We start from the raw sequence: 26,393 nt of genomic DNA on the forward strand, positions 1-26,393 counted from the left end.
TAAAGAAGGTCTTTATTTATGTAATGACCTTAAACTTCAATACCAGATGAAAAAATAGAATCTTATCGGTAAAAAAGAATTAGGTGAATTTTGTGATCAATTTGCTCATGACACTCAAATCCAATATCCATCTAAGGCCAAAAAATCTTATAATAAAAGTCTTGCCAAACATTATTGTAAATACTATAACAAAGAAGGGTATAAAAAAGAATTAGTTGTATTTAGCGCTTACACTATGATCTTGCTTTGGCTTTGTGCTCCTTACTGTGAGCTTGGTCTCACCAATTGGTGTCGAGGTTACTTCTGGAGGTTACTGCATACGCTCAACACTCCTCCATATGATCTTGCTTTGGCTTGGTGCTCCTTATTTTAAGCTTGGTCTCGCCGATTTGGTGTCGTGGTTACTTCTGAAGGTTATTGCATACGCTCAACACCCCTTCATGGGAGTGGTTTCAATTCTGATGTTTATGTTCCTTGTTATGCTTTGGGCATTGGTTCATTGGCGTGAAGAAAGGGCTGAATGCAAAGGTTTATTGCTTATTACACATGCATACATACATGTATGTATATATATATATATATATATATAAAGAGAGAGAGAGGGGTATAGACTTGTTGATGTTCATATGGTAGGAGGGATGTGAATGCAAAAATTTAATACAAGAATGAAATAAGTTGTACTTATCTTATTTGTGAATAGTGTATGAATTTGGATTTATTTTAACACATACAGTCATGTCCTGATGCCATCCCAGTTGAGTTATAGGATAATATTTCATCTATGTATTATCATTGTGTATTGATCAGTTTTATTTTTATTATTTTTATTTATTTTTGTGTGTGTGTGTTTTAAATACTAAAAAATAATTAAAAATAAAAATAAAATAGCGGCAAAGAGGTCAAGTGTTTTGATTTTTCAAATGACACTGATTAACTAGCTCCAAATAATTATATACTTTTTTTTATAAAGTTACATATCATAAATATATATATATATATATATATATATTAATTTTATTAACAAGATCCAATATCATTGTGTTTGTTGAAAACCAATCAGCATGTGCATATTAATTTCATGTATAAAATTTGAACAAGAATGAAACTAGGAGAAAATTATGGGGTTCATGGCTCTCTTATTTCAGTAAAAAAATTTATTTGTCATAGCATTTGTAAATATATATATATATATATATATATATATATATATATATATATATATATATATATATATATATATATATCTTGTTTCATAAATAAAATAGCCTCTTAGTATGAAAGGCATCTCATTATTCTTCTATCTTGCGTTTTTTTATAAAAAAAAAATTATTCATCCTACTAAAGATTGTTTGTATGGTATTTGATTTTTTTTATTTGTATATATATAATTGATATACTGTATTGTATATATATATATCTGTGTGTGTGTGTGTGTGTTTGTATATATGGTGAAAGAATATTATTCATTTTCTGACCCCTCTAATGAAATTTTGATTTTGTCCCTGAATTTGAAGATTGGTTCGAAGCTTATCAATTAATGAGGAAAGTAAAACTTATTAGCTATTTTCATCCAATTAATAGCAATAATTTTATTAACATCATGAGATCCATAACATACCATATTTGTTAACTCAGATGTTGATGAGGACATGATCAATATGAAACTCACATTTGATTGTGAAATGTGAACCACTTTTTGAACCAAAAGAGAGGATGGGTGGGTCCATCATTTGTCTATGAGATTTTCTGTAAAATATTTTGTGAAAGTAGAGTTTTCTAGGTTACCTTAGATTAGCCACAATTGAATTATGTATGAAACTTTTTTAGGTGAATAATTATGTATGAAACTTTACATACACATAGCTGCCTTTCTCTCATAATTCCCTTTCTTTTCTTTCTTTCTTTTTTTTTTTTTTTATGTCAAAGATAGCGTTAGTAAGTTAGTATAGTTAGATTACAACTGAAGGGTTCACAGCTACTCCATCAACTCAAACTGTTGACCTTCCACTCACCACTTCCTAAGGTATGACTACAAGACAATTGGGTCACACCCCAATGTCTCTCATAATTGCATTTCTTATATTCCTTTTTGTAATTTTTATTCTTTGTCAATTTTTGGTGTGTGAACTACATATGAAAAACTTATACCAAAAAAATGTTAAGAATGTTGTACTAGTGAGGCCAATTATTCGTCAAATCCTTGTTGATGATATTAAGACATAAGAAGGTAATGTTTATCTTAAATTTCAAAGACACTAAAAAGAAATTTCACTTTTGGCGACTAAAATTTTAGTCGCCAAAAGCCTTGTTTTTAGTCGCCAATCACCTTTGCCGACTAATATATTTGGTCACCCATTTAGTCGCCTATAGTTTGTCGGGGAAACAATCGGCGACTAAAATTTTTTTGGTAGCCAAAAGTGGCCTATTGGCGACTAAAACCTTAGTCGCCATATTTTTTATAAAAAAAATTAAATATATAAATATATTTACTTTTAGCGACTAAATTATTTAGTAGCCAATTGAGCATGTATGTTTAGCGACTAATTATTTGGTAGCCAAAAATTTTACTTTTTGAGAATTGGCGACAAAAATAATAGTAGCCAAAAGTTTTTTTTTTACAATTGGTGACTAACAGTTTAGTAGCTAAAAGTTTCACTTTTTTACAATTGGCGACTAAAGTTTTAGTAGCCAAAAGCCAACCCGTGACATTTGTTTAGTCACCAAAAGGTCTCATTTAGTTTTTATAATTTATTCTGTAATATTTTTTGCGCCATCTATAACCTATGCATATACAAAATTATTCATCTATTCATTCATTCATTCAATTCTTAACCATTCAATAAACATATTTCTCCACAACTTGTACTATTCAATTTTCAACCACATACAAAACTTAACTATTAACCGTACATATCAAACAAAATAAAAATCCATAAATATAGTATAATCCAACAAATACATATACTATCCAATCCAACAGACTCGTGATCGTAACTTGTATTCCCAGCACAAATCTCTCTTTTACTTTGGACAGTTGTGCATGCACAACATAAATTGGTTCTTCAAGTTACTAGAATTAAACACAAGCAAATTTCATTTTTATCTATCAAGGAATCTTTTCTCCAGAACGATTCCATCTCAGGGCAGAAATTTCCTGCAACAACAATACTCAACAATGTTATGCTTTGTTTGGTAGGAAGGAAACGAAAAGAGAAAAAAATAATTGAGAAAGTTATTAAATATTATTCCCACGTGTCATTGAACACAAATTTGGAGGGAATTCAATTTAATTTAGGTACAAACAATACTCAAGGAACAACAAAATAAATATATTTTCCCCTCAACTCTTATCTACTTTGTTCTCAACTAAAACAAAGGAAAATTTACTAATTCATTTTCTCCCATCTCTCTTTTCTTAATCTCTTCTCTTCCCTAATCATTCTCTCCAAATAAACACAACTTCACCAAACTAGGGAAAATCAAATTGGAATATCTCATGCAAAGAAGATTGAAAAAACATAAACAAATGGACGACGTTTCAAATATTATTGCATCAAAAATCTAAAAATACAAAACTGATCTACACCATTTCTAATTAAAGATTAGATGCACCACTTTAGATATAACAGAAAAATATAAGAAATTAACGAAAAACTTTTCAGTTAATAACCAAAATAATAATCCAAGAGTTATAAATAAGTCGTAATTTATATATTACAGAATTTTTTGTTATTTTTATTTATTTTTTAAAAAAAATATTTTAATACAAGTAGAATTCATGTTTTTTGATAAATTTGATTAACACAAATGAGAATTTGATTTAAGTTGAAAATACACATTTTTTTTAATTTTTTTTTGAATATTTTTTATAAACCTTTTACAAAAGATCATACACATAATACAAAAAATTTCATCAATCATTAACAAATATATTTATATTTGTATTTAAGGGGTGGTTTGGCATCCCCTAAATAATCCATCTTTTTATCTTTTTTCCATCACATCACCTCTCTAATTTTCTACATATCTTTTCATAAAAAATCAAAAAATACATTTATTTAGATCATCCCAAACAACTCTTTTAAATTTCAATTATTAAAATTTTCTTCATATCTAAATTAGCCCTCTAGTAATTAATTATATGGTACATACACACACCAATAGTCTCTCCCTTGTATTGAAGCCTTCTCACCAGCAAAACTAAAAGACAACCCAATCAAATAAAAAGAACCTACAAAACAGAAATAAACTTAAAACTAGAGCAGATCAACCAGCCACAAAATGGAGTTAACCTCATGGATTCAAAATGGCAGCAACAGATTAATCAATTTCAGCTAATTTCCATTCATTCATAACATATATAGTGGTTTTTCTAGTGGTGAAACTCATCAAGTTCCATTCATCTTTCTGTTTCTGAAATTAAATTCTGTGAAGCGACAGTTATTGAGAATCCTTATTTAATACCAAATGCTCTAAAACATAATGTTTTCTGTTATTGTACTATTTCTAACTTGGAAACAAAAAACAAAGAACAAAATATTAGCATTCTATGTTTCCTAAGATTTTGTTTGTTTAATTTAAACTCAACATTTAAAAAAAAATGATAACCATATGTGCACTTATTGCATCCAATAAACAAAATTACTAGATGATAACTAGGGCAGAGAATGTAAAAATGTTATCAATTTTTGATGAGTTCATTGCATAGTTCAAAACCTGAAAATTTTATGAAGCTTTCTGCTAAATGATAGGTTGGGAGCTATTAGATTAAGGACATCAAACCTTGGATTAAGAAATCTGAGTTTGCATAGGATAGTAAAAGGAACAATTTTCAAACTTCACCTCAAGCAATTTTCAACTTCAACTCATTTACGTGTGACCAACATATACATATTTATATATAGATCAATATAAGAGAAAGGCCACAAAATTTGATGAATCAAAACAGATCGATAAACAGATATGAAAATAAGATAAAGGCCACTAAAATTGATGAATCAAAACCGATCAACGAACAGATCTGAGGAAAAAAAAATGTGAACAGAAATCTATATCTATCAAATAGATCTAAAAAAATAGAGAGAAGCGGCAGATTAACAAACAATGATATCTAATATAAAACCAGAAAATCATAAACAATAGATCGACGAACAACTAGATCTAATAAAAACAGAAAATCAAAGAGAGAAACGAGATCTAAGTTATAATGTTTATAATCTAAAAAAAAAGGGTGAACAAATTGAAACTCACAAAATCAGGAGAGAGAAGCACAGATCTGATAGAACGCCTTCAAATCCGTACTTGCGAGCCTCAACAGCCTTCAAAATAAATCTGATGGAGAGAGCATAGCGAGAGAGAATTCAAGCGAAAAATTGAACGCACATTCAAAAGAGAGACAGAGTTTGAATTCGAATTATGGTGAGGGTGAAGGTGAGGGTGAATCGATGCTCCGGTTGCCCGCGACGGCGACGAGGAGCGTTGGTGGAGCTGCGGTGAAAGAGGGGGAGAGCCGCAAAGGAGAGGGAGAGTGAGAGAGAGAAACATAAAGAGAGAGACACAGGTGCTGTTTGTGGTATAGAACCATATATATATATATATATATATATATATATATTGCACCATTAGCGACTAACCAATTAGTTTTATAAAATCCCGCCAAAATTTGAAATAAATCCCTCCAAATATTTTAGTTTTTGACGACTAGAATTTCTTTTTGTCGTTGAAAATATGTTTTTGGCAACTAAACTTTTAGTCGCCAAAGATAAAAAATAATTTTTTAATTTTACATTCGACGACTAAATTATTTTAGTAGCCAAAACGCAACATACGGCGACTAAACTAATTTTTTGTTGCTGAAAATATGTTTTTGACGACCAAACTTTTGGTCACCAAAGATAAAAAAATAATTTTTTATTTTACATTCGGCGGCTAAATGATTTTGGTAGCCAAAACTCAATATACAATAACTAAATTTTTTTTTGGTCGCCAATTCTGGTATTTTTAGCGACTAAATTTTTTTTTAGTCGCCAATAATCAATATATCCCGACTAAAAAAAATTAGTAGCTAAATATTGTACTTTTGGCGACTAAAAAAAATTTTAGTCGCCAATTCCATAACTTTTGGCGACTAAATTTTTTTTAGTCGCCAATTTTGGTCGCCAAAGGTGTATTTTGTTGTAGTGAGACCTCTCAACAGAAGTCTGTCCAGTATGAGTCATCACTCTTCACATCTGCTTTATAAGGTAGATTTACCAGAATCGTCTAGACATTCTTTGTCCGAACCCATAGAATCCGTCAACCAAGGGATGCCTTCACGACCTCCTAGTCAACCTTCTCCTGATCCTCTTCTTGAAACCCTTATCCAGGGCATTCACATATCTGAAAACCAAATTCCTCATGGAGTTTATGAAACCAGAAGGCCTGAAAACCCAGCTGCTAGTGATATGAATTTTGAAATTTAATAGATTCTATACCAAGAAGTGAAATTAGAAAACAATTAAACCAGGATTTTGTGCAAGATAAATATCAGGAATTCAGATTATGGTATTTTAATAACCATACTCAATATGAACTTCAACAGTTAAAAAATCAGTATTATTATCATTTAGAGAAATATCAAACTCTTAGGTCTTTTCCAAAATGGTACTATGAGTTTAGTACTGTAATAAACATAATTCCGGAATAGCAGATTAATGTCTTGGAACAAATCCAAAACACATGGACAACAGTTAGTGGTCAAGCTATAGTTTCTGTTCATCCACCACCACAGTCGTTAGAGTTAGCTCTTAGTGATGTCTCTCATCAACCGTTAGCCATCACGGCTTATGTGGAGACTCCCTCCAGAATAACTCAGAAAGAATCTTTACAAATTAAAGATATTGTACCATTAATAAAACAGAATAATTATACTAATTTATGTTGTCAAACAGTTGGTAAATAATTAATCAGAATTGAGGAAACCATTTAAATTTTTAAAAATTGTCAATTGGTTCCGTCTCCAGCCTCTACTCTTCAACCTGTAAACATAAAACCACCAGTAGAAGTAACCAACTTTCGGCTACTCTCTACTAATCAGGATAATAAATTCATAGATACCCTATTAAGAAAATGACTGATTTAAACTTCGGAAAATCAACATCTGGCAGTAGCTCTATTCATATGTTGACTACTCAAAATCCAGAATTAAATCAGAAGGATGAAGAAATTACCCGTTCTCTCATTTATGAGATTCAGAATAACTTTCAGGATATGCAATCTGTAAATCGTACTGTCTTCCCCAAACAAACTGGACGAACAGCCTTTTAACAAGATCTAGTTGGTATTATTATCATAGACTTACTCCTCAAGATCTTCTTTATGAAGAAGATTTCTTTCACAACCAGGATTCGTATCATGGCAAAACCATTTATGAATGGAATTTAGATTGTTATTCTGAATATCAAACATTTGAGTTAATACACAGCATTCTTATGTATGCTACATGATGTAGACAGAATAATAATTCTGATCATCAGATAGCTAAATTCGTCGTTAACGGCTTTACAGGCATCCTTAAAGGATGGTGGGATAATGTTCTCACCTCTGTTCAACAAAATGAAGTTTTAAATGCTGTTAAAATTGAAACTGATCCGACCACGAATATTGTTGTTCACAAAGAAGTGCAGTATATACTTTAATCCAAACCATTATATATCATTTTATTAGAGCACACTCTGTTAACAATGACGGTCGTCGTGAACTCCTCCAGAATCTTAGATGTCCTTCTTTAACACATTTTCATTGGTATAAAGATGTGTTCCTGATGATGGTCATGCAGCGACCTGATGCTAACAGCGACGATTGGAAAGCCAAATACAGTCTTCCTACCTTTTTTGCAAAAAAGGCTGGAAAAAACTTACAGATTGTCATGATCGTATGGACATACCTTATGACCAATATACCTACGGTCAACTTATAGGCCTTATCATCGAAGAAGGTCTTTCTTTACGTAATGACCTTAAACTTCAATACCAGATAAAAAAACAAAATCTTACCGGTAAAAAAGAATTAGTTGAATTTTGTGATCAATTTGCTTATGACACCAAAATCCAATATCCATCTAAGGCCAGAAAATCTTGTCATAAAAGGCTTACCAAATAGTATCGTAAATACTATAAAAAACCTAAACATGTTCCTTTCACTTCTCACCAGAAAAAGTTTTCCCCTCCAAATAGAAAACCTTCTACTAAAAAATCAACATCTAAGAAAGATGTTAAATGCTATAAATGTGGCACCACCAGTCATTATGCTAATCGTTGTAGATAGAAACTAAAACAAAAAATCAATGAAATGTCTTTCGATCCTATTAATAACTCAACAGCTATTACAAACATTTTTAGAAGAAGAAATTTGCACTTGCTCTAAGTCAATTGGACCGTCAGACGAACTTGCTGAGCTTTACTCTTCATCTACCTCTAGTGATGAGCTAGATACACCAGCACCTAATTGTTCTTGTTCTACTAATCTAAATCAGATTTTTGAAATAAATTATTGGAAATCCATCGTTGAGACGAATGGTTTGGACCTTGGGGGTCCTAGTATTCATGTTTTGACAGATGATTAGAAATCTATAATAGATCTTGCTGACCAGATCAAGGATCCAGAAATGAAACTCAAATTTTTAGAAACGTGTTATCAACAACAGAAGGATGCTATTGAACCTCCTTTAGTTCCCCTTCAATCTTACAGTATGAAAGATGTTTTGAATAGAATACAATCTTCACCTGTTATTGAAAAACCAGTTACTATTCAAGATTTAAAAATGGAAATCAATTTTTTAAAAATAGAAATTCGGTATCTTCAAACTGCCAATCAAACCATACAAACCGATATAAGACAGCTTAAAGCTGCACAACCAAAAGGAAAAGGTCCTGCTCCAGAAACTTCTGAACAGAAAGATAATCAATATTTGATGCTTATTAATCAGGTTACATTTCAAAAATGTTATATTCGTATTATTTTTGTTATTCAACCTGATTTTATTTTCAAAGATGCAGTTGCTCTTGTTGATAGCGGTGCTGATATGAATTGTATACAAGAAGGATTAATTCTAACTAGATATTTCCAAAAAACTACCCAGTCACTTACTAGTGCTAGTGGCAATTCTATGCATACCAAGTATAAAATACTTGAAGCTCTCATCTGTAACCTGGGCATATGTTTATCTATATCTTTAGGTTTAGTCCATTAGCAGGGATTGCATATAAGACGTTTATCTTTTAAACCGTTGACAGACGCAACTTAGGTGACATCCTACTTCTCCTAGCTCCAATCTACCCTTATTTGGCACAAACCCAGGAATATAAATACACATAATACAAGCATATAATAAATAAATTACAACATATATGGTCTCACAAGTTACTGTTGAAGTGGAGGTGGCCTATTGGCCGCTGTCTTTCAATGTCTAATATGACCTGATCAAGGGCCTGAAGGGGTTTCTGTAAAGTTTGCCAAACGTTATGATACTGATGAAAATTTAATAATGCTTCTCGTCTCTATTTACACCAAATTAATGCATCAGATAATTCAGCAATTAATTCTGTAGACATACATAATTAAAGAAGGGGGTACTTACAATTACAATCTTCAAAACAGCTAAATTCTTCAACACTCTTAATTTATATATAGGGGAAATGTTTACAAGATGGGAAAGAGAGAGCGCTCACACCGCGAGTAAATAAAAGAGAGAAAGAAATACGGATTGGAAGACATACACCACTATTACATATTTGTCATCATGTAAGAGGGTCTGAATAAGTGGCCGAGTGTTCGAACCCTAATGCATGATAAATGCTAAGTAAACACCATTATTACATATTTGCCATCATGCAAGATGGTCCGAATAAGTGTCTGATTGTTTGAACCTTAATGCATGACAAATGCTAAGTAAACACCATTATTACATATTTGCCATCATGCAAGAGGGTCCGGATATGTGAATAAATAAAAGGGAGAAAGAAATGGGGATTGGAAAACATATACCATTATACCATTATTACATATTTGCCATCACGCAAGAGGGATTGGAAGACATACACCAGCATTCTTAAAAAATGGAACCACTAGCATTATTACATATTTGGGTTCGTCCATACTCTGTATGCATTCCTTAGTTTAGTTCACATCACTATTCATCCATACTCTGTATGCATTCCCTTGAGAATTATATATAATTAAGCTTCAATTTTCATTCAATATTATCAAGAATTATACATAGCAAAAGAAGATAAATTTGGTCATGAACAACTCCAAAAAAAAAAAAAGAAAAAAAAAAAAAAAAGGAGCATTAAGGACAAGAATGAAAATAAAACTTTGAAGAATGTAAGGGGAAAGAGAAGTATATGTTAAAAATGAAAAAATATTGGTTAGTTCAGAAACATCACGTGCCTTACTCTTGGCCAATTACAAACTCTCATGTCTCCTCATGTTTATTAATCATCCAATACAAAATTGTAAGTTTTACCCTCTCCACCAATTAGAATACATATGAGATATCACGTGACGATATCTTAGAACCAACCAATAACTTCTCGTTAAAAAGGATCATATCCATATCCATGTGCCACATTTGATTATATTTATCATTGTTTACCATCTTAACTTAAATAGATATGCCAAGAAAATGAATATTAAATTAAATAAGAAACTATCAATATAAAAAATTATCAAAGCACCGCGGTGAATTTTAAAATAAAATTTTCTTCTTTTTCATAAGTCTAATACTCTGATCTACAACATAATTTGCCTTATCTAAAAAAAAAAACTAATAAGATTATGGAACACAAATTATTAAAGGGAAATAGAAAAATAATGATGAAAGATGGAAAACAATGTGAAGAGGTCATAACGAAAAGTTGCTTAGTTAATAATTAAGCAATACAATAAATATTTCAAAAGAATATGAAGATATGCAATTATCAATTTGCTTGCCTATTGCTTTTCATTTCCACTCATACATGACCAGAGCACACATTTGGAAACTGTTGCAATTATCAATTGTTGTTTATCCACAATTTTGTAACAGTCGCTAACTACAAATGTTGTAAATTACTTTACAGGTTGCTTTCCCCATCTTGGAGGAATTGGTAATTGGAGGAAAGAAATGGAGATCGGAAGATGTACACCAGCATTCTTAAAAAATTGATACTATGATTTAAACTCTCCAAGTAAATTTACTCAGTCATGCTTTCACTCTATTTAAATATTTTATAATAACATTATTCAGATTTTTGTGTTTTGTAAAAAATTGATACTATGATTTAAACTCTCCAAGTAAATTTATTCAATCATGCTTTGACTCCTCGAAAATTAAAATTCAGAATTGGTCTTTTTTTTCCAAAAAAATGTAATAAGAAATAAAAATTTCTAAATCCAAGTGGGGGTTCACCTTGGTTGTGTTAGAATAGTAGAGAGAAAAGAGAAAAAAGAAACTCTATATTGAATTGTATTGAAAGATTGTAGAGTTGAATGTATTCTATACAATAGAAAGTCTGTATATATAGGCTGAGAAAGAGTATCCTACTAGAAACCTAATTATGAGAAATAGTATCCTACTAGAAACCTAACTATGGCTATTCCTAAATATATCTAGGAAATCAATACCTAATATATTTAGGAATACCACATATACATTAACATCCCCCCTCAAACTCAAGGAGGATAAACATCTTGAGTTTGGAGAGAGAAACTAAAACATGAAATAAAACTAAATAAAATAAAAGGCAAATAGATTGCAAAATCTGAACGGGAGCGCAAGAGCGCTTGAGATATATTAGAGGGCAGAGCTAATACCGAGAGACAGTTTAAGGTCATGCCGGACTGTTATAGGAGCTGGCCGGAACTAATGCCGGGACAGTTTAAGGTCATGCCAGACCGTTGTAAAGATTGGATGTTGAACCAGCAAGCGTGGCACACACATAACTTATGACGTTGTGCTGAACGATGATGGCAACGGATAACTGAGTGCGCCAAAGGGAGCGGCTTGGGTGGTGCGCCAAAGGGGGCGGCTTGGATTGTGCGCCAAAGTGGGCGGCTTGGGTTGTACGCCAGAGAAGGCGGCTTGGATTTTGGATTGTGCGCCAGAAGGGGCGACTTGGATGGTGCGCCAAAGGGGGCGGCTTGGGTGGTTCGCATGGTGTATAACCATACTCACCATAACATAGGTATAATACCCCCCCCCCTCAAACTCAAAAAAGGTTGAAGATAGAAACCAATTTGAGGTTGAAGTAGAGGGAAAGAGAGAATGGAGGGAAAAAAAAATCGCGAGTAAAAAATATATATATATATATATATATATATGATAGAGATGTTTGGGTAAGGAATAAATAACGGACAAAAAGAAGATATCACCACGAAGCGATACTAATAGGAAAATATGACAACGGAATAGGTTGAGGTCTGGCGGGCGGCCAAGGCAAGGCTGCCGCCCGCCGATGAAGTGAAATTACTAGGTTCTTAACTTAGCTCTGATACCATGTTAGAATAGTAGAGAGAGAAGAGAAAGAAGAAACTCTATATTGAATTGTATTGAAAGATTGTAGAGTTGAATGTATTCTATACAATAGAAAGTCTGTATATATAGGCTGAGAAAGAGTATCCTACTAGAAACCTAATTATGAGAAATAGTATCCTGCTAGAAACCTAACTATGGCTATTCCTAAATATATCTAGGAAATCAATACCTAATATATTTAGGAATACCACATATACATTAACATCCCCCCTCAAACTCAAGGAGGATAAACATCTTGAGTTTGGAGAGAGAAACTAAAACATGAAATAAAACTAAATAAAATAAAAGGCAAATAGATTGCAAAGTCTGAACGGGAGCGCAAGAGCGCTTGAGATATATTAAAAGGCAGAGCTAATGCCGAGAGACAGTTTAAGGTCATGCCGGACCGTTATAGGAGCTGGCCAGAACTAATGCCGGGACAGTTTAAGGTCATGCCAGACCGTTGTAAAGATTGGATGTTGAACCAGCAAGCGTGGCACACACATAACTTATGACGTGGTGCTGAACGATGATGGCAACGGATAACTGAGTGCGCCAAAGGGGGAGGCTTAGATTGTGCGCCAAAATGGGCGGCTTGGGTTGTGCGCCAGAGCTTGGATGGTGCGCCAAAGGGGGCGGCTTGGGTGGTTCGCATGGTGTATAACCATACTCACCATAATATAGGTATAATACCCCCCCCCTCAAACTCAAATAGGGTTAAAGATAGAAACCAATTTGAGGTTGAAGTAGAGGGAAAGAGAGAATGGAGGGAAAAAAATCGCGAGTAAAAAAAAAATATATATATATATATATATGATAGAGATATCTAGGTAAGGAATAAACAACGGACAAAAGGAAGAGATCACCACGAAGCGATACTAATAGGAAAATATGACAACGGAATAGGTTGAGGTATGGCGGGCTGCCGCCCGCCGATGAAGTGAAATTACTAGGTTCTTAACCTAGCTCTGATACCATGTTAGAATAGTAGAGAGAAAAGAGAAAGAAGAAACTCTATATTGAATTGTATTGAAAGATTGTAGAGTTGAATGTATTCTACATAATAGAAAGCCTGTATATATAGGCTGAGAAAGAGTATCCTACTAGAAACCTAATTATGAGAAATAGTATCCTATTAGAAACCTAGCTATGGCTATTCCTAAATATATCTAGGAAATCAATACCTAATATATTTAGGAATACCACATATACATTAACAGGTTGAGTTCGGTCTAGTACACATTCAATTTTTTAAACACTTTATACAAATAATGCCAATTCATGAAGGTGTGTATACATATATCATATTACAATTGCAAAGCCACATTTCAAGGATTGAATCTTCCCTTATCTAAAACCCCCTCTCAAGAAAAATCAGGCTCATCCGGCTTCGGCCGCGGACTTAAAATGCCTGAATCCGACCTGTACCGCTTACTCCTAATATTCATCATCAACCTTGCCGCATACACCGCTAACCCTGACCCGGTCTGGGGCACCAACACGTTCTCCATGTCCCGGAATAACCCTGGCCCGTATTCTCTCTCATGGAGCTCCGTCATTTCCTTCCGTTTCTTATACCGCTGCCACGAGGCCTGTATATAACACGCGGCCCATGTCCGCCACTGATGAGAGTGAAATCGGAACTTGTGCCTAATCTGCTTGCTGTGGAGCCGCCGAAACTGCGATGCCACGTATTTCAAGTCCTCCGATCCGAGTGCAAATGCCTCGACATCCGAGATAGCTACCACCGTCCTAGTGGACGATGGTAGAATGCCACTCGGATGTGGGTGTAGGGCCCATGTCAGCAATTCTTCGCCACAAAATGCACCGGGACCGATCCGGGAGGAGTTGAAAAACCCAGTTCGGCCACCGTTGGTGGTGTAGGAGTCGAGGTGGCCCCGGATTATGAAGAGCATTTCGTTGACGGGGTCCCCCTCGCGGACTAGGAATGTTCCTTTGGTGCATAGGGTGGGCTTGAGCCTCTCGCATATGGAGTCTAGCATTCGATCGTCCATTTGATCAAATAATGGTACCTGTTTTGGTTTTGTTTAACAAGTCAATGCAACAATGTTAGATGAGTGTTGTAATAGTATAGTCATAATAATCAACATGGCTTTGCTAACTTGTATCTTATGGTCCATAAATTGGTTTTACTTGTGGTCCAGTATGAAGGGGACTACAAGAAAATTTAAAAATTGTGAACCTACTTCATATACTGAATTTAGGAATATGATTATGGAATTAGTGACTCAAATAGAATTACAAAGATTATTAATGAAATACTAGAGAATAAATTGAACTTACTCGTCGAACAAGATTGAGACAGAGGTGGCGTTTGATTTGTCGACGAAGGTCAGTAGGAAGGTCTTTGAGAATAGATTCTTCATCAACTCCTTGAGTAGCTACCCACTTGTATTGATCATACTTTCGGACACAGTGTCTTAGGTCCTGGGGAAGTTGTCTGTGATGCATCCATTGCTCTGTATCAGCTCTCTTTAGCCTCCACTCCTCTAACCGAGCTGTTGCCGATTGTATATACATCTACCAGTTCAAAAAAATTACTACTTTTTTTAGGTGGGTCGTATGTCAAAATTGAAAAACATGAGAATTATTTTAGAATTTTTGAGATATCAAAATGGCTCATAAGACTATCCAACACCTAAATATTTTATGTCAGAATTTTGACAGCATCTTCAATTGTGTACTAAAACACCATCTAAAGTTAAAATTTTGCAAGATTTTTTCCCAAAAACTATCTCAATAGTGTGTAATTCATCTTGTCAAATTATAATTCAAAATTTGACAAAACATGTTCAATCTGCATTGCGTTGCTAATATTGGGATCACAAATAACATTTTATTTGACATTTTTGTAAAAAGATTGAAGGAACTGACACTTTTACCGTCGGAGTAGGATTGTCAAATTTATGGACGTACGTTGTTCTATTTTCTGTTTTCATTTTAAGAACAAACATAGAAAATCTTGTTTGGCGAATTGTTTATGAAAACTATTTTCAAATATTTGTAAAAAATAAAAATAATTAATTTTTTTAGGAAACATGAAAAAGTTGAATAATTATTGAGGGCTCTCCTAGAGCAAAGGTCAATTGGTGCTCCAATTTGATACCTAGTGGTCTAGAAAATATGACTCCGCTTTTGTGTTGAAATTTTAATAATTGGAATGGAACATCACTTTTAATTATCTTGGAAAGAGGAGGTCAGTGACAAACCTGCATATTTCCAATGAGCAATGCAAGGATAATGAGTCCAATAGTTGCAACAAGGGATGCAAAAACAGTCTCTCCAATGTCAATGCTTGTCGACAGATTCTGCCCTGTTGAGCTGCACATATCATTACAAGTTAATACTACTAAACAAACTGATGCTAAACATGTAGACACACATTTATTTATTTATTTTGTACCTGAGATTCCTGAGGCCAAACCAGAGACAGTAGAAGAACTTGTTAAAGAAATGCCCGGACGTAACGCCAAACCTCATAGCATCACCATAGATGCCCCATGTGTAATAGGGGTTACTAGGGTTACAAAGAGTAGTGACATTGCTAGACAAGATCCAAGAATTCCTGTTGCTGTCATCCATGGTGCTGCAGTCGAAGAAGTTGTAATTACATGTGGTGTTATATTGGTCACAAAGGCTCCTCCAGCATGCTTCTTCTCTCTCTATTGATAGAAGGTACCAACATGTTCCCACAACCTATACATATGTCACAAGCACAAGCAAAGTGAGTTGCTCTATGCCTTTTGGTTTTTTAGACTCTGCCCCCTCAATGATAAAATGTTGTGAGAATCTCAAGATTTGATCGTACAATTAAAAATGCATTGGAAAAAAGGGATAAAAATTTTGAGACATAGGATCTTGTGGTGAGAAATATTTTTTTAATGATCGAAACTCATCTAAGACATGGTGATATTGGACACACTCACATCTACAGAGTAAATACTGGATACATGTAACCACTCAAACAATTGTGTATCAACTAATCGCCCACAATTTAACCTTGAACGTCTGAACTTATTACCAATGGGATATCCATGTGGGTTGGTACTAAAATATATTCAAAAGAGATATCTCCGTTTGATAGAGCTGTGAGAAAGTAATTATAACTTATAGCCTAACAAAAAAATTTATTTTTAGATGTGTTTTGATTATATGATTTTAAAATGTTAAAATCAAAAAATAGAAAAAGATATTCTTCAAAAATAGGAGCACTTTTTCATAAATCTCTTTTCACCTACTTGTATTCCATTTAGTCCACATTATTTTCTTATATCTTAATAAGTCCTATGAGTGACATAATTACCGAAATACCCCTAATAATATTCACATTTATAATGTGAATGTTCTGTAATGTAAATGTTCACACTGTCAATGTGAATGTTATGTCAATGTAAATATTCACATTGTAAAATATGAATGTTCATATCACCAAATTGTTAATTGTTCAAAAAATATTTGTAAGGATAGAAATGTCCATAAAATATTTTAAATATGAGAATTAGGATTTGGTAAATCAAATGTTCAAATAATAAGATTTATTAGAATACAAGAATATCTTATAGACTAATTGAGATGCAAATACTTGAAAAATGATTTTCTAATAAATCTCCCTAAAAAATATACCCTCGTTTGGCAAGAGGCTATTTTAGCCAATTAGCCAAAAAGTTACTAAATTAGCCAAAAAGCCAACAACCCATACCAAAAAGTCAAAGATTCTCTTTTCTCTCTACTTTTTGCACATCTTTTCGTAATTAGCCAAAAAGTCATCCCAAACATACAAGTTTTTTTTACCTACCTTTTTAGCCAAATAGCCAAAAAGTTACTAAATTAGCCTGTTCCCAAACGAGGCCCAAAAAAAATTTGAGCCTTTTGACATTGGTAAGACAAATTGAGTAAAAAAAAAACATTAATTGAAAAAAAAATTACTAAAAATCAAAATAAAAAAAAATAAAAAATAAAAAAGAAGGAAAAGTCAACTTTTAAACTAAATGGCAGGACTTACGTGGCTAGCCAACATGTAGAACATGAGGTTATAGGCAGCCCCAACCCAAGCTGTTGCTGTTACAATTCCTGTGGCCTTTGATATTCTTATTGACAGTGGATATGCCATGAATAGCCTTTGCATATACTGTATTAATATTATGAACCTTATGGCTGTGTTTATGTTTGATATTGTTGGACTTTTTAGATTAGGTAGTACTCCCCAAATCAATACCTGCAAATGCATTACATAAATTAGTAATTCTAGTTGACTTAATTAATAAAATGATAGTTGAGATATTAATGATTCTTGATGATGCTTGGCATACCAAAAAAATTATTACAAGTCAATGCATTATCATGTGTTTGAAAATTTTGAAATGCTAAAATTTTACAAGACGGTCTTTTAACGGAGTGAATTGGATACATGGGAACATGAAAAGAACTGAGTCAAACTTGAGGTTGAGGTACATGGGAACATGAAAAGAACTGAGTCAAACTTGAGGTTGAGGTTGAGGTTGAGCCTATATCTAGCTATAAAAGAATTCTTGAAACCCAAGGCCACTTTTCAATCAATAAATATGAAATTTTCATGAAATACTTAATTTCTATGACAATGACCAAATGATGCAGTTAGGTTGGTTCCACCCCAAAGGCTATCAAGTATCATTTCCTAGATGTACTTTTCTTAAACTAAAAGCCAAAAAAAAAAACAAAAAAACAACTAAAGAAAAAAAATGGTTGTCACATTGCAACCTATAACATTTTGATTACACATTTGTAAATGCTTATTGTCAACTATCAACCAAGCAAAAAAAACAAAGTTGAAAACATTTACAATATTAAGATTATTGCACATTAACATTCTCATATGATTCGATGATTATGAATATTTTGAGACAGTGAGATAGAGTAATTTTACGTACCTGTGGAATGGGCAGCGCGGCCATGAGATCAATCCAAAACCCTGTGTTGAGGTACTGCACCGCGATCTTCCACGAATCTATGATAAGCTCTCCTCTCCCAAACACGCGTGACGAAGGAGCAACGTAAGCTGTCCGAAAGTGCACAAAAATATTGACTGTGTAAAACAAATCCGTCACTGATCTCAAAACCGTGAGGACTATTTCTAAGGGCACCACGGTCTCCACGCACACCTCCGGCCTGATCTGGAGCACGAAAAAGAAGAGAGGGTCCACAACAAGAGAAGCTAAGCAGGCTGCCAAGAAAACCCGGTTCCATTGTCGTGCCCCGCGACCTCTGGGGTCCATTACTGAGTATTGCTTCTTGGCCTTTTCATAGTCCTCAGAGAAGACTCTTGATAGTACTCTACCTTTGCTGTTGTTTCCATTGATTTTGGAATTGGATGTGGTGTGATGATCCTTCTTGGTTGTTGTTGGGAGATTTTTGAGCTCAACTTCAAACTCATCTTGGATCCTGAAATCCATGTAAATTTTGAAAGTTATGGTTTTGAAAATGACAAAGTAACATAAAGAAAGAGAACAAAGTTTCAATCAGGGTTTTAAATATCGAACCGATACTGATATATATATATATTCCAATTGGGTTATTTAAAAACCATGTTTGGATTGAAATTGTGATTCCCTCTTGATAAGTAGCACCGGCATTTTGTAATTTTGTAATTCTGCACTTTTGAGTCCGACAAAAGTGCGAAACAAAAAAGGGCACGTTAAAGTTGAGGAAGAGAGTAATTATTGATGGATTAGGAGGACAGACCTTTTGAATCTTGAGTTCCAAAAAGGCATGGCGTTGGCCGGAAGTCCGGTGATCAGATTCAACCGGTGGACTTGGTTCTGGTGAAGAAGGAAAGCTAGAATTGTTGAATGTCAAACCATATGGATTATTCTTTTGAATTGTGGATTTCAGTACATTACATAACTTGTTTGGTTACGCAATTAGGGAGCCAATATAATAAAGAGCGGGTAATTTCGCTGCACTTTCGGCTTTTTTTGACCCCCCAAAAGTCCCTTCATGTGCAAAGAGGGAAGTTAATATAATAATGATTGGAATGATTAAGAAATTTCTAAGTGTTCGTTTAGAAACTCACAACTCCAGCTCAAGAGCTAGGATTGGAAAAGCAATCAAAAGTTGAAACACTACTTGTGAGTTTGTGACCCCCACCTTGTTTGCAAATTCCATGGTTGACTCTGATAGGATATGACAAGAAATTCCAAGATGGAGAAGTTATTCTATGCTAATCAAGGCATGGTCAAGGAATGTTCCGTGAAGATTTTGATTGGTGGAGAATGTGAGATTCAGCGCTTCATGTTGGCGAATAGAGAGTGTTAAATATAGTATATTAACCCCCCCCCAAGCTCAAGATGGTAATGCAGATATCAAGTTGAGCTTGGAAAGTAAATCAAAAAATCGTCCTAGAGGATGAGCCTTAGTGAAAATGTCAGTTGTCTAATCGGCAGAGATAACAAAGATAAGACGAACAATGCCACTAGTAACATGTTGCCGGATGAAGTGACAATCAATCTCAATATATTTGGTGCGATCATAGAAGACATCATTATGGATACTTATTAATTACAATATCGAAAACTTTTACAAAAATATTTCACGCAAGTTTTTACGATTGATTTCGAGAAACGTTAAAAAAATAATGTTATTTATAATTAGTGTATCATGGATAAAATAAAAAAAATATAGATATAAGTCTTAAAATAAATTATATAATGATAAATTATTTTTTTATACAAAATTTGATTAAAAATTCAATATAATAGTAATATCACGTTATCATTAGTATGTGATATCACCAACTAATAGTAAATAAATGCATAGAGAGTAAACCTCACATGTCAAATGTAATTAACAATCCAATAAATTATATATATTTATAGTGAGATTACTTATACTTAGATGTCAATAATAATGACATCACCGTTACATTCGAAAATTTTCATAGATAATATGATTTATAGTAGTCTTTTCATTTTCAATCAAAATAACCATTATTGTTCTCATAATTTTTAAAATGTCATTGACATTTTACTCTAATAATATTTTTGTAATTTTTTTATTTAAAATATTTTTTATATTTGCAAAAAAAAAAAAAAAAACCTCAAAATCCAGGGGAGGCGCGTGACCCACATGACCCCCCTGGTCCCTTCTTCCCTCCGCCACTACCCGTAGACATACCTCACACTAAGGGAATCACGTAAAAATTCTTGTGTCGTTGTTTATTTAATTTTTTCACATTAGTTTTTATTTCCATTGATTGATTTATTTGTGGGAAATAATATATTTTTTCTAACAACTGATATCAGAGCTTACAATTATTTGGATTTATTTATTTGTGTAAATCAATGGAGGGGAATATGAGTTATGTGCCTAGCTTCAATAGAAGCAATTAAGAGATGGTTTTTTTTCAAAGAAAGACATTGAGTGTCATTATTGACATGAGAAAGGAAACATGAAGCGGGAATGCTAAAAACTCAAGAACAATGAGAAAACGTATGACAAAAGTGTGGATAAGAAGCAAAAAGATACAACTACGGTTACTATCGATGGTGATCTCATGATTGTTTGTGAAGATGATTGTGTTAATTTTGTGGGCTAAGATTGATTTCGATGCTTCTTTTCATGTGACTTCATGATTACAAACGAAATACAAATGGTCTTACAAATCACTCTTAGGTAAATTCCAAATAATCACAAATAAATAAAAGGAAAGACATCACCAAATAGATGAACAAAAGTCTTCAAAACAAATTGTAGAAGACCCAAAATAATAGATAAACAAAACTTACAGCCCCTTTTCACTCATGTGCGCAAGCCGCTTGTGTCATAATTCAGTAGAAGTATCATCCTCAAGTGCATTATTGATAACACATTTACAAATTTTTCCTTGCATTGAATAAAGTGTGTGAGTCTTCTTGCATTTAGCCACCACCAAAGAACCTTTTGTGAGCTTTCATTTTTCATCACCAAATTTGTTGTTGTACTCTTCATTATCTAGCTTCCCGATAAAGATCAAATCAAGGCGAATGTTTGGAACATGCGCCCAAGAGAGCAATTGGGTGATTGATTCCGGTGCTTTTTTTTCATATAACTTCTCAAGTTTAATTTTTCACTACCTACACCAAAAAAAATTATGGTTGTGTTCGAATAGGTAATAAAGATTTGTCCAAAATTATTGGCATGGGTGATGTTTCCTTGAAAATAAATTTGAGCCGCAAGTTATTGCTTAAAAATGTGAGGTATGTATAAGTTCATACCCAATCCTTTAACATGAGGTAAACCTTAATAAATGTATAAGTTCTATCTTATGTGAAATAGTTGTGTTTGATTATTTTAATAAATTAATATATGGAAATACTTAGGTTTTTTGGGATGTGGGTCATAAATGAAATTTGTACGTGAAGGGAAAGACTATGAAGAGAAGTCTTGGGTAACTACATGCATGTACGGGGAGCAAATATTCAGGCAAGCCCGTACTCCTTTCTTCCAAGCTCTGCTTCTATCCGATCACCTGCGAGCAAATAATGGTGAGCTACCCGGCGGTGTGTGGCCGGAAAAACCCTCCGACGATCAAGTTAGCACACACCTTAGGATAGAGAGAGAGAGAGAGAGAGAGAGAGAGGGGTTAGAGTGTAGGAGTTTTCTTACAAAGTGTTCATCTCTCGCGTATGAGGGGCGCAGACATGCTTATATACCCTCTGCGCCCCATATCCACTCCCAGTCATCTCCTGACACGTGGCTCTGCTATCCCATCTATCAGCGTAAACCTTGCTGAACATCACCTAATCTCAACTGCCTGCCTTCTCAGCTGGAGCTCGGCAGCCGAGCTGCTCCATCCACGGTCGTGCTGTGCTTCAAACCCAAGCACTTCACTGGCTAAGTCCAAGGAGGACCGGGCTAGGCGGCATCTCGGCAAAGCCGAGCCCGGGGCACCTCCTGTGGTCGGCCTTCCTGCCGATCAAACGATCACCTCGGCTGACCACGCCTTCCCGGGCGCCGGTCACTCAGCTTGATTGGCTTCCTCCATCCCCTGATCAAGCAGCTAGGTTCAACCGAGCACTGCCTTGCCGGGCAGCTTCTTTACGGTCTGGGGCGGCACATACTTGGCCCAACTCCTGCCCGGCCCAAGTTCTGGCAGCCCATCTCTGGGTGGATCGCCGATCATCTCGGCCCCATGCACCATTAGGCTCTCAACCTGCTCGGCCGTTACCTCGGCCCAATTCCAGATCATAAATCTCCCTCTCAATGCACTTCAAAACTTTAGATCCATATTTCAATTTTTTTCTCTTCCAATTTTATAATGTGTAAAGTCACATAATGAGCATTTAGGTTCATTGGTTGATGTGTTTGAAGAGAATATTACTTAATTTTTATGTTGTTGAGCAGGGTTACTATATAAGTTGGGAAAAATTTAAAAAGTCTTAATGTTATGATCTGTTTTTAGTTTTTTAAACTAAGGAATTGGTTCACATCACTATTCATCCATACTTCACTACAAGAAATTGCACTTTTAGCGACTACTTTTGGCGACGACGTCAATTTTTCATAGCCAAAACTATATTTTTGGCGGCGCAATGATGAATTTCGTTGGTAAAAGTAGACCTTTACCGACGCAATTTATTACCGTTGCTAAAAAAACATAACATTCACTAGGCGGCAAAATAATTGGTAGGCGCCAAAATTTCAAAAAATTTAGCTACGAGGCTTATGTTTTAGCAACACAATATGCGTCGCTATTAGTGTGCTTACTTTTGGCGACGACAAGTTAGCATGGGCAAAGAGTAAAACATTTGGCGACAACAACACTAATCGTTGGTAAAAGTTTTGCTAGTGAAATAAGGTGATTTAGTGATTTGTGTTTTTATTATAACTTTTTAAAAGTTTTAAATATTCTAGTTATTGAATTGTAAAATTAAAGTGATTATCAAATTAGATCGCAAAATGAACCCATCAAGACCAAACACACTCTTAAGTTGAGGTGGCTAATTTGAGATAATTTAAACTTTTCCAAAGAATGTGGTTAGATTATCAATTTCAATATGTTTGGTTTTACTTTCAGAAACTTGTTTCAGAATTTTTTTCTTCTAAAAAACGAAAAAAAAATTTGGTAAAAAAATTTAAAAAATACTTATTATTTTTGTACAATTTTATCTTTTAGGAGGCCATAAATAATTTTTTAAATTTTAAAAATATATTTTTGATTTTTATAATTTTCAAATTGGTTGTAATTTTTACAAATATATATATATATATATATATATATATTTTATTTCAATTTTTTTTTTTTTTTGCCTCAAAAAATTGAGGCAGTGGAAAGTTTGCCCTCAAAATTCCCCTCCTTTTTTTCAGGATGGGTAAACCCTTGTCTTTCATTCTTACACAGCCTTCTCACGATTTTTTTTGTTTATTAGCTAACACTACAAGATTTTATTTTATTTTATTTTTCAATCAAATACAAACTCTTTGGGTTCGTTGAAAATTGTATAAGTTGCAAAACAGAAAAAGGGAGGGTTCGAAAAGGGGACTTCGCAGCGGCGAGATTTCAACCTGGAAACTGTGCTTTCTCTTCGGTGGTGAGACTGCTTGAGCGGCGGCGATGATCGACGGTTGGAAGGGGAAGGGTTTCATTCTCTTCTCTTCGATCTGAAAAAATATTAGTTCGATTCTTGAGGTATGTTCGAATTCCACCATTCTCTTTCTCTCTCTCTCCCTCTCTCTCTCTCTCTCTCTCTCACACACACACACACATTCACTCCATATTTGTTCAATTATTTGGTTTTTTTAACTGCAATTTTGATTATGTGTTTGTAGAATTTTGATCGATGGATTAATGTTATGGATTGTTGGATCTATTTGAGTGTTGGGTTTGTTTGGGTGTCTACATTGAGACTCTAGTTCATCAATTGTTTGAAGGGTTATCCATCAGAGTCCATATCATACTTCCACTATTGTCGATCATACTTTCAAGAAGGTCAGACCCTCGAGGTTCTACTTGCTAATTCTTCATCTATATTCTTATGGATGGCGTGTCATGTAAACATTCAGATAATGATAAAATCACTTTCATATCCTCATCTAAATCTGCTATAACCGCCCCTGCCCACACAATGCATTCATCTTCATCTTCATCTTATTCTTCTTCTTCATTTTTAATTTTTATTTCTTCTGGGTGGGCTTTCCCTCTTATATTTTATAATCCTAAAATGCAAATGAGTAAAAATGAAATGAATGTAATATCGGTCTCTGCTTCGAGCAACCAGAGCATAGAAAAAAAAAAGGTTCAATGAGAGTGATTTTGCGGTTAATTTAGGAAACTATGAAGACGAACAAAATTTGAATTGGATGAATTTGAGCCTTTAAAGGTGATTGGAAAGAAAAACAGTTGCCACATGTGGGTCTTTAAGTGTTCAAGCTGATAAGCAGAACTTGCCTGTCTTGAAAGAATGGAAATTGATCTAGTTAACAAATCAAAAGGGTTGCCGATTCAACAAGCAGTCAAATGATTCTAGATTTCAAATTTCAAAGCATGTCTTTTATTTTTTTTTATTTGCAAACACTTCAAAACCTGTTAACTAATAATATATAAAGCTTGAACACAATTCAATTCACACAATCCTTTTAAGTGGTCAAACAAAGTGTTTCAACTGGCAGTTGAACAATTCTATTTAATTTGCCAAAAAAAAAAAAAGAAAAAAGGAAAAATAGCTTTGGGGTTTTCAATGAAGCTTTACTGGTTATGGTCAGGGTTGTCCAACTACTGAGTGGGTTTTGGTTTCAAATATTGCATTAAGTATTGATACCAAAGTCAGTATCAGTTTTGTTCATGATCTTCTGCATGGAAGTGAGCATGCTATGTTTTTTTTTTTGTAATTGTTATTATTGTTTCTGTCATTTTTATTATTATGATGATTTTGTTATTGGTGTTTTTATCATTACTATTAATGCTATCACTGTCATTATTTTTCTTTAAAAGAGAGTAAGTAGTTAGTCAACAATCTCATATTTATGTGATGGAAATACTAAATGTTTGTTAACAGAGTCTACTGTTTTATTAGGCTTTGAGTCAGCAAAGTTCATGTTATAATGCCATATGATAGGATCATTACGTGCAAATGTTGATATGCATGCATACATAATTGTCAAAAACTCAGATTTTATTGTATAGAAGATTAGTTGAGTTATTTATTTATTAATTCTATTAAATTTGACAAGGGATATTTATAATCTCTAAATTTACAAGAGACAATATGTATTTTAAACAAATTTCATAAGGTATATTTGTAGTTTATTCTAAAAATAATATGGAGGTCATCCACTTGAATTTTATTATTGATGTTCTTATCTTCAATTTTCTTTTCTTTACACAGAGAGAGAGAGAGAGAGAGAGAGAGAGAGAGAGAGAGAGAGAGAGAGAGAGAGAGAGAGTATTGGGATATGGTCTAGCTCAAGCATTCCTGGAAGTTTGCAAGGGCCGAGTTTGGACACAACAGAGGTGAAGTTCTGTTGCACCTCAAAGAAAAGGTGAATAAATTTTCTTTGCCGCCAAACTTTAATATCAGTGACAAAGCCCCCAAAATTGTGTTTGCTTAAAGACTAATTTGAACAGATGTAGCCTTGAACCTAATCAGATCTCACCTCTGTTGTGTCCAAACTCGGCCCTTGCAAACTTAAATCAAAGATTGGCCGCATAAAAACCTAGTTAAATCATAAAGCTGTTCCAAGATATATAACATCCCATTTGTATGTTGATATGCTACTGTTATTCCAATTTTGTGGCAGTTTTTTTTTTTTGGTGTGCATGCCTCTGGCTATTTTTGGATGCTGGTTATGAGTTATTTCTTTATTTCTTATTTGGCATTTGTCATTACAT

At 33.9% G+C, this 26,393-nt stretch overlaps 1 protein-coding gene across 1 annotated transcript; it reads right to left on the reverse strand.

Moving 5' to 3' along the window:
- Positions 1-13,771: 13,771 nt before the first annotated feature.
- On the reverse strand, positions 13,772-19,522 carry LOC114273050 (protein CNGC15b). Its single transcript, XM_028214790.2, has 7 exons — positions 19,271-19,522; positions 18,460-18,970; positions 17,556-17,768; positions 15,957-16,249; positions 15,763-15,874; positions 14,837-15,073; positions 13,772-14,565 (listed from the first exon to the last, which is right to left on the reverse strand). The coding sequence occupies exons 1-7, from the start codon at positions 19,297-19,299 to the stop codon at positions 13,897-13,899; spliced, it is 2,064 nt and encodes a 687-aa protein (XP_028070591.2). The 5' UTR covers positions 19,300-19,522; the 3' UTR covers positions 13,772-13,896.
- Between the last annotated feature and the right edge of the window lie 6,871 nt (positions 19,523-26,393).

The sequence above is a fragment of the Camellia sinensis genome, chromosome 14 (genome assembly GCF_055761805.1).
Source record: "Camellia sinensis isolate YWXY chromosome 14, ASM5576180v1, whole genome shotgun sequence".
Classification (NCBI taxonomy): domain Eukaryota; kingdom Viridiplantae; phylum Streptophyta; class Magnoliopsida; order Ericales; family Theaceae; genus Camellia; species Camellia sinensis.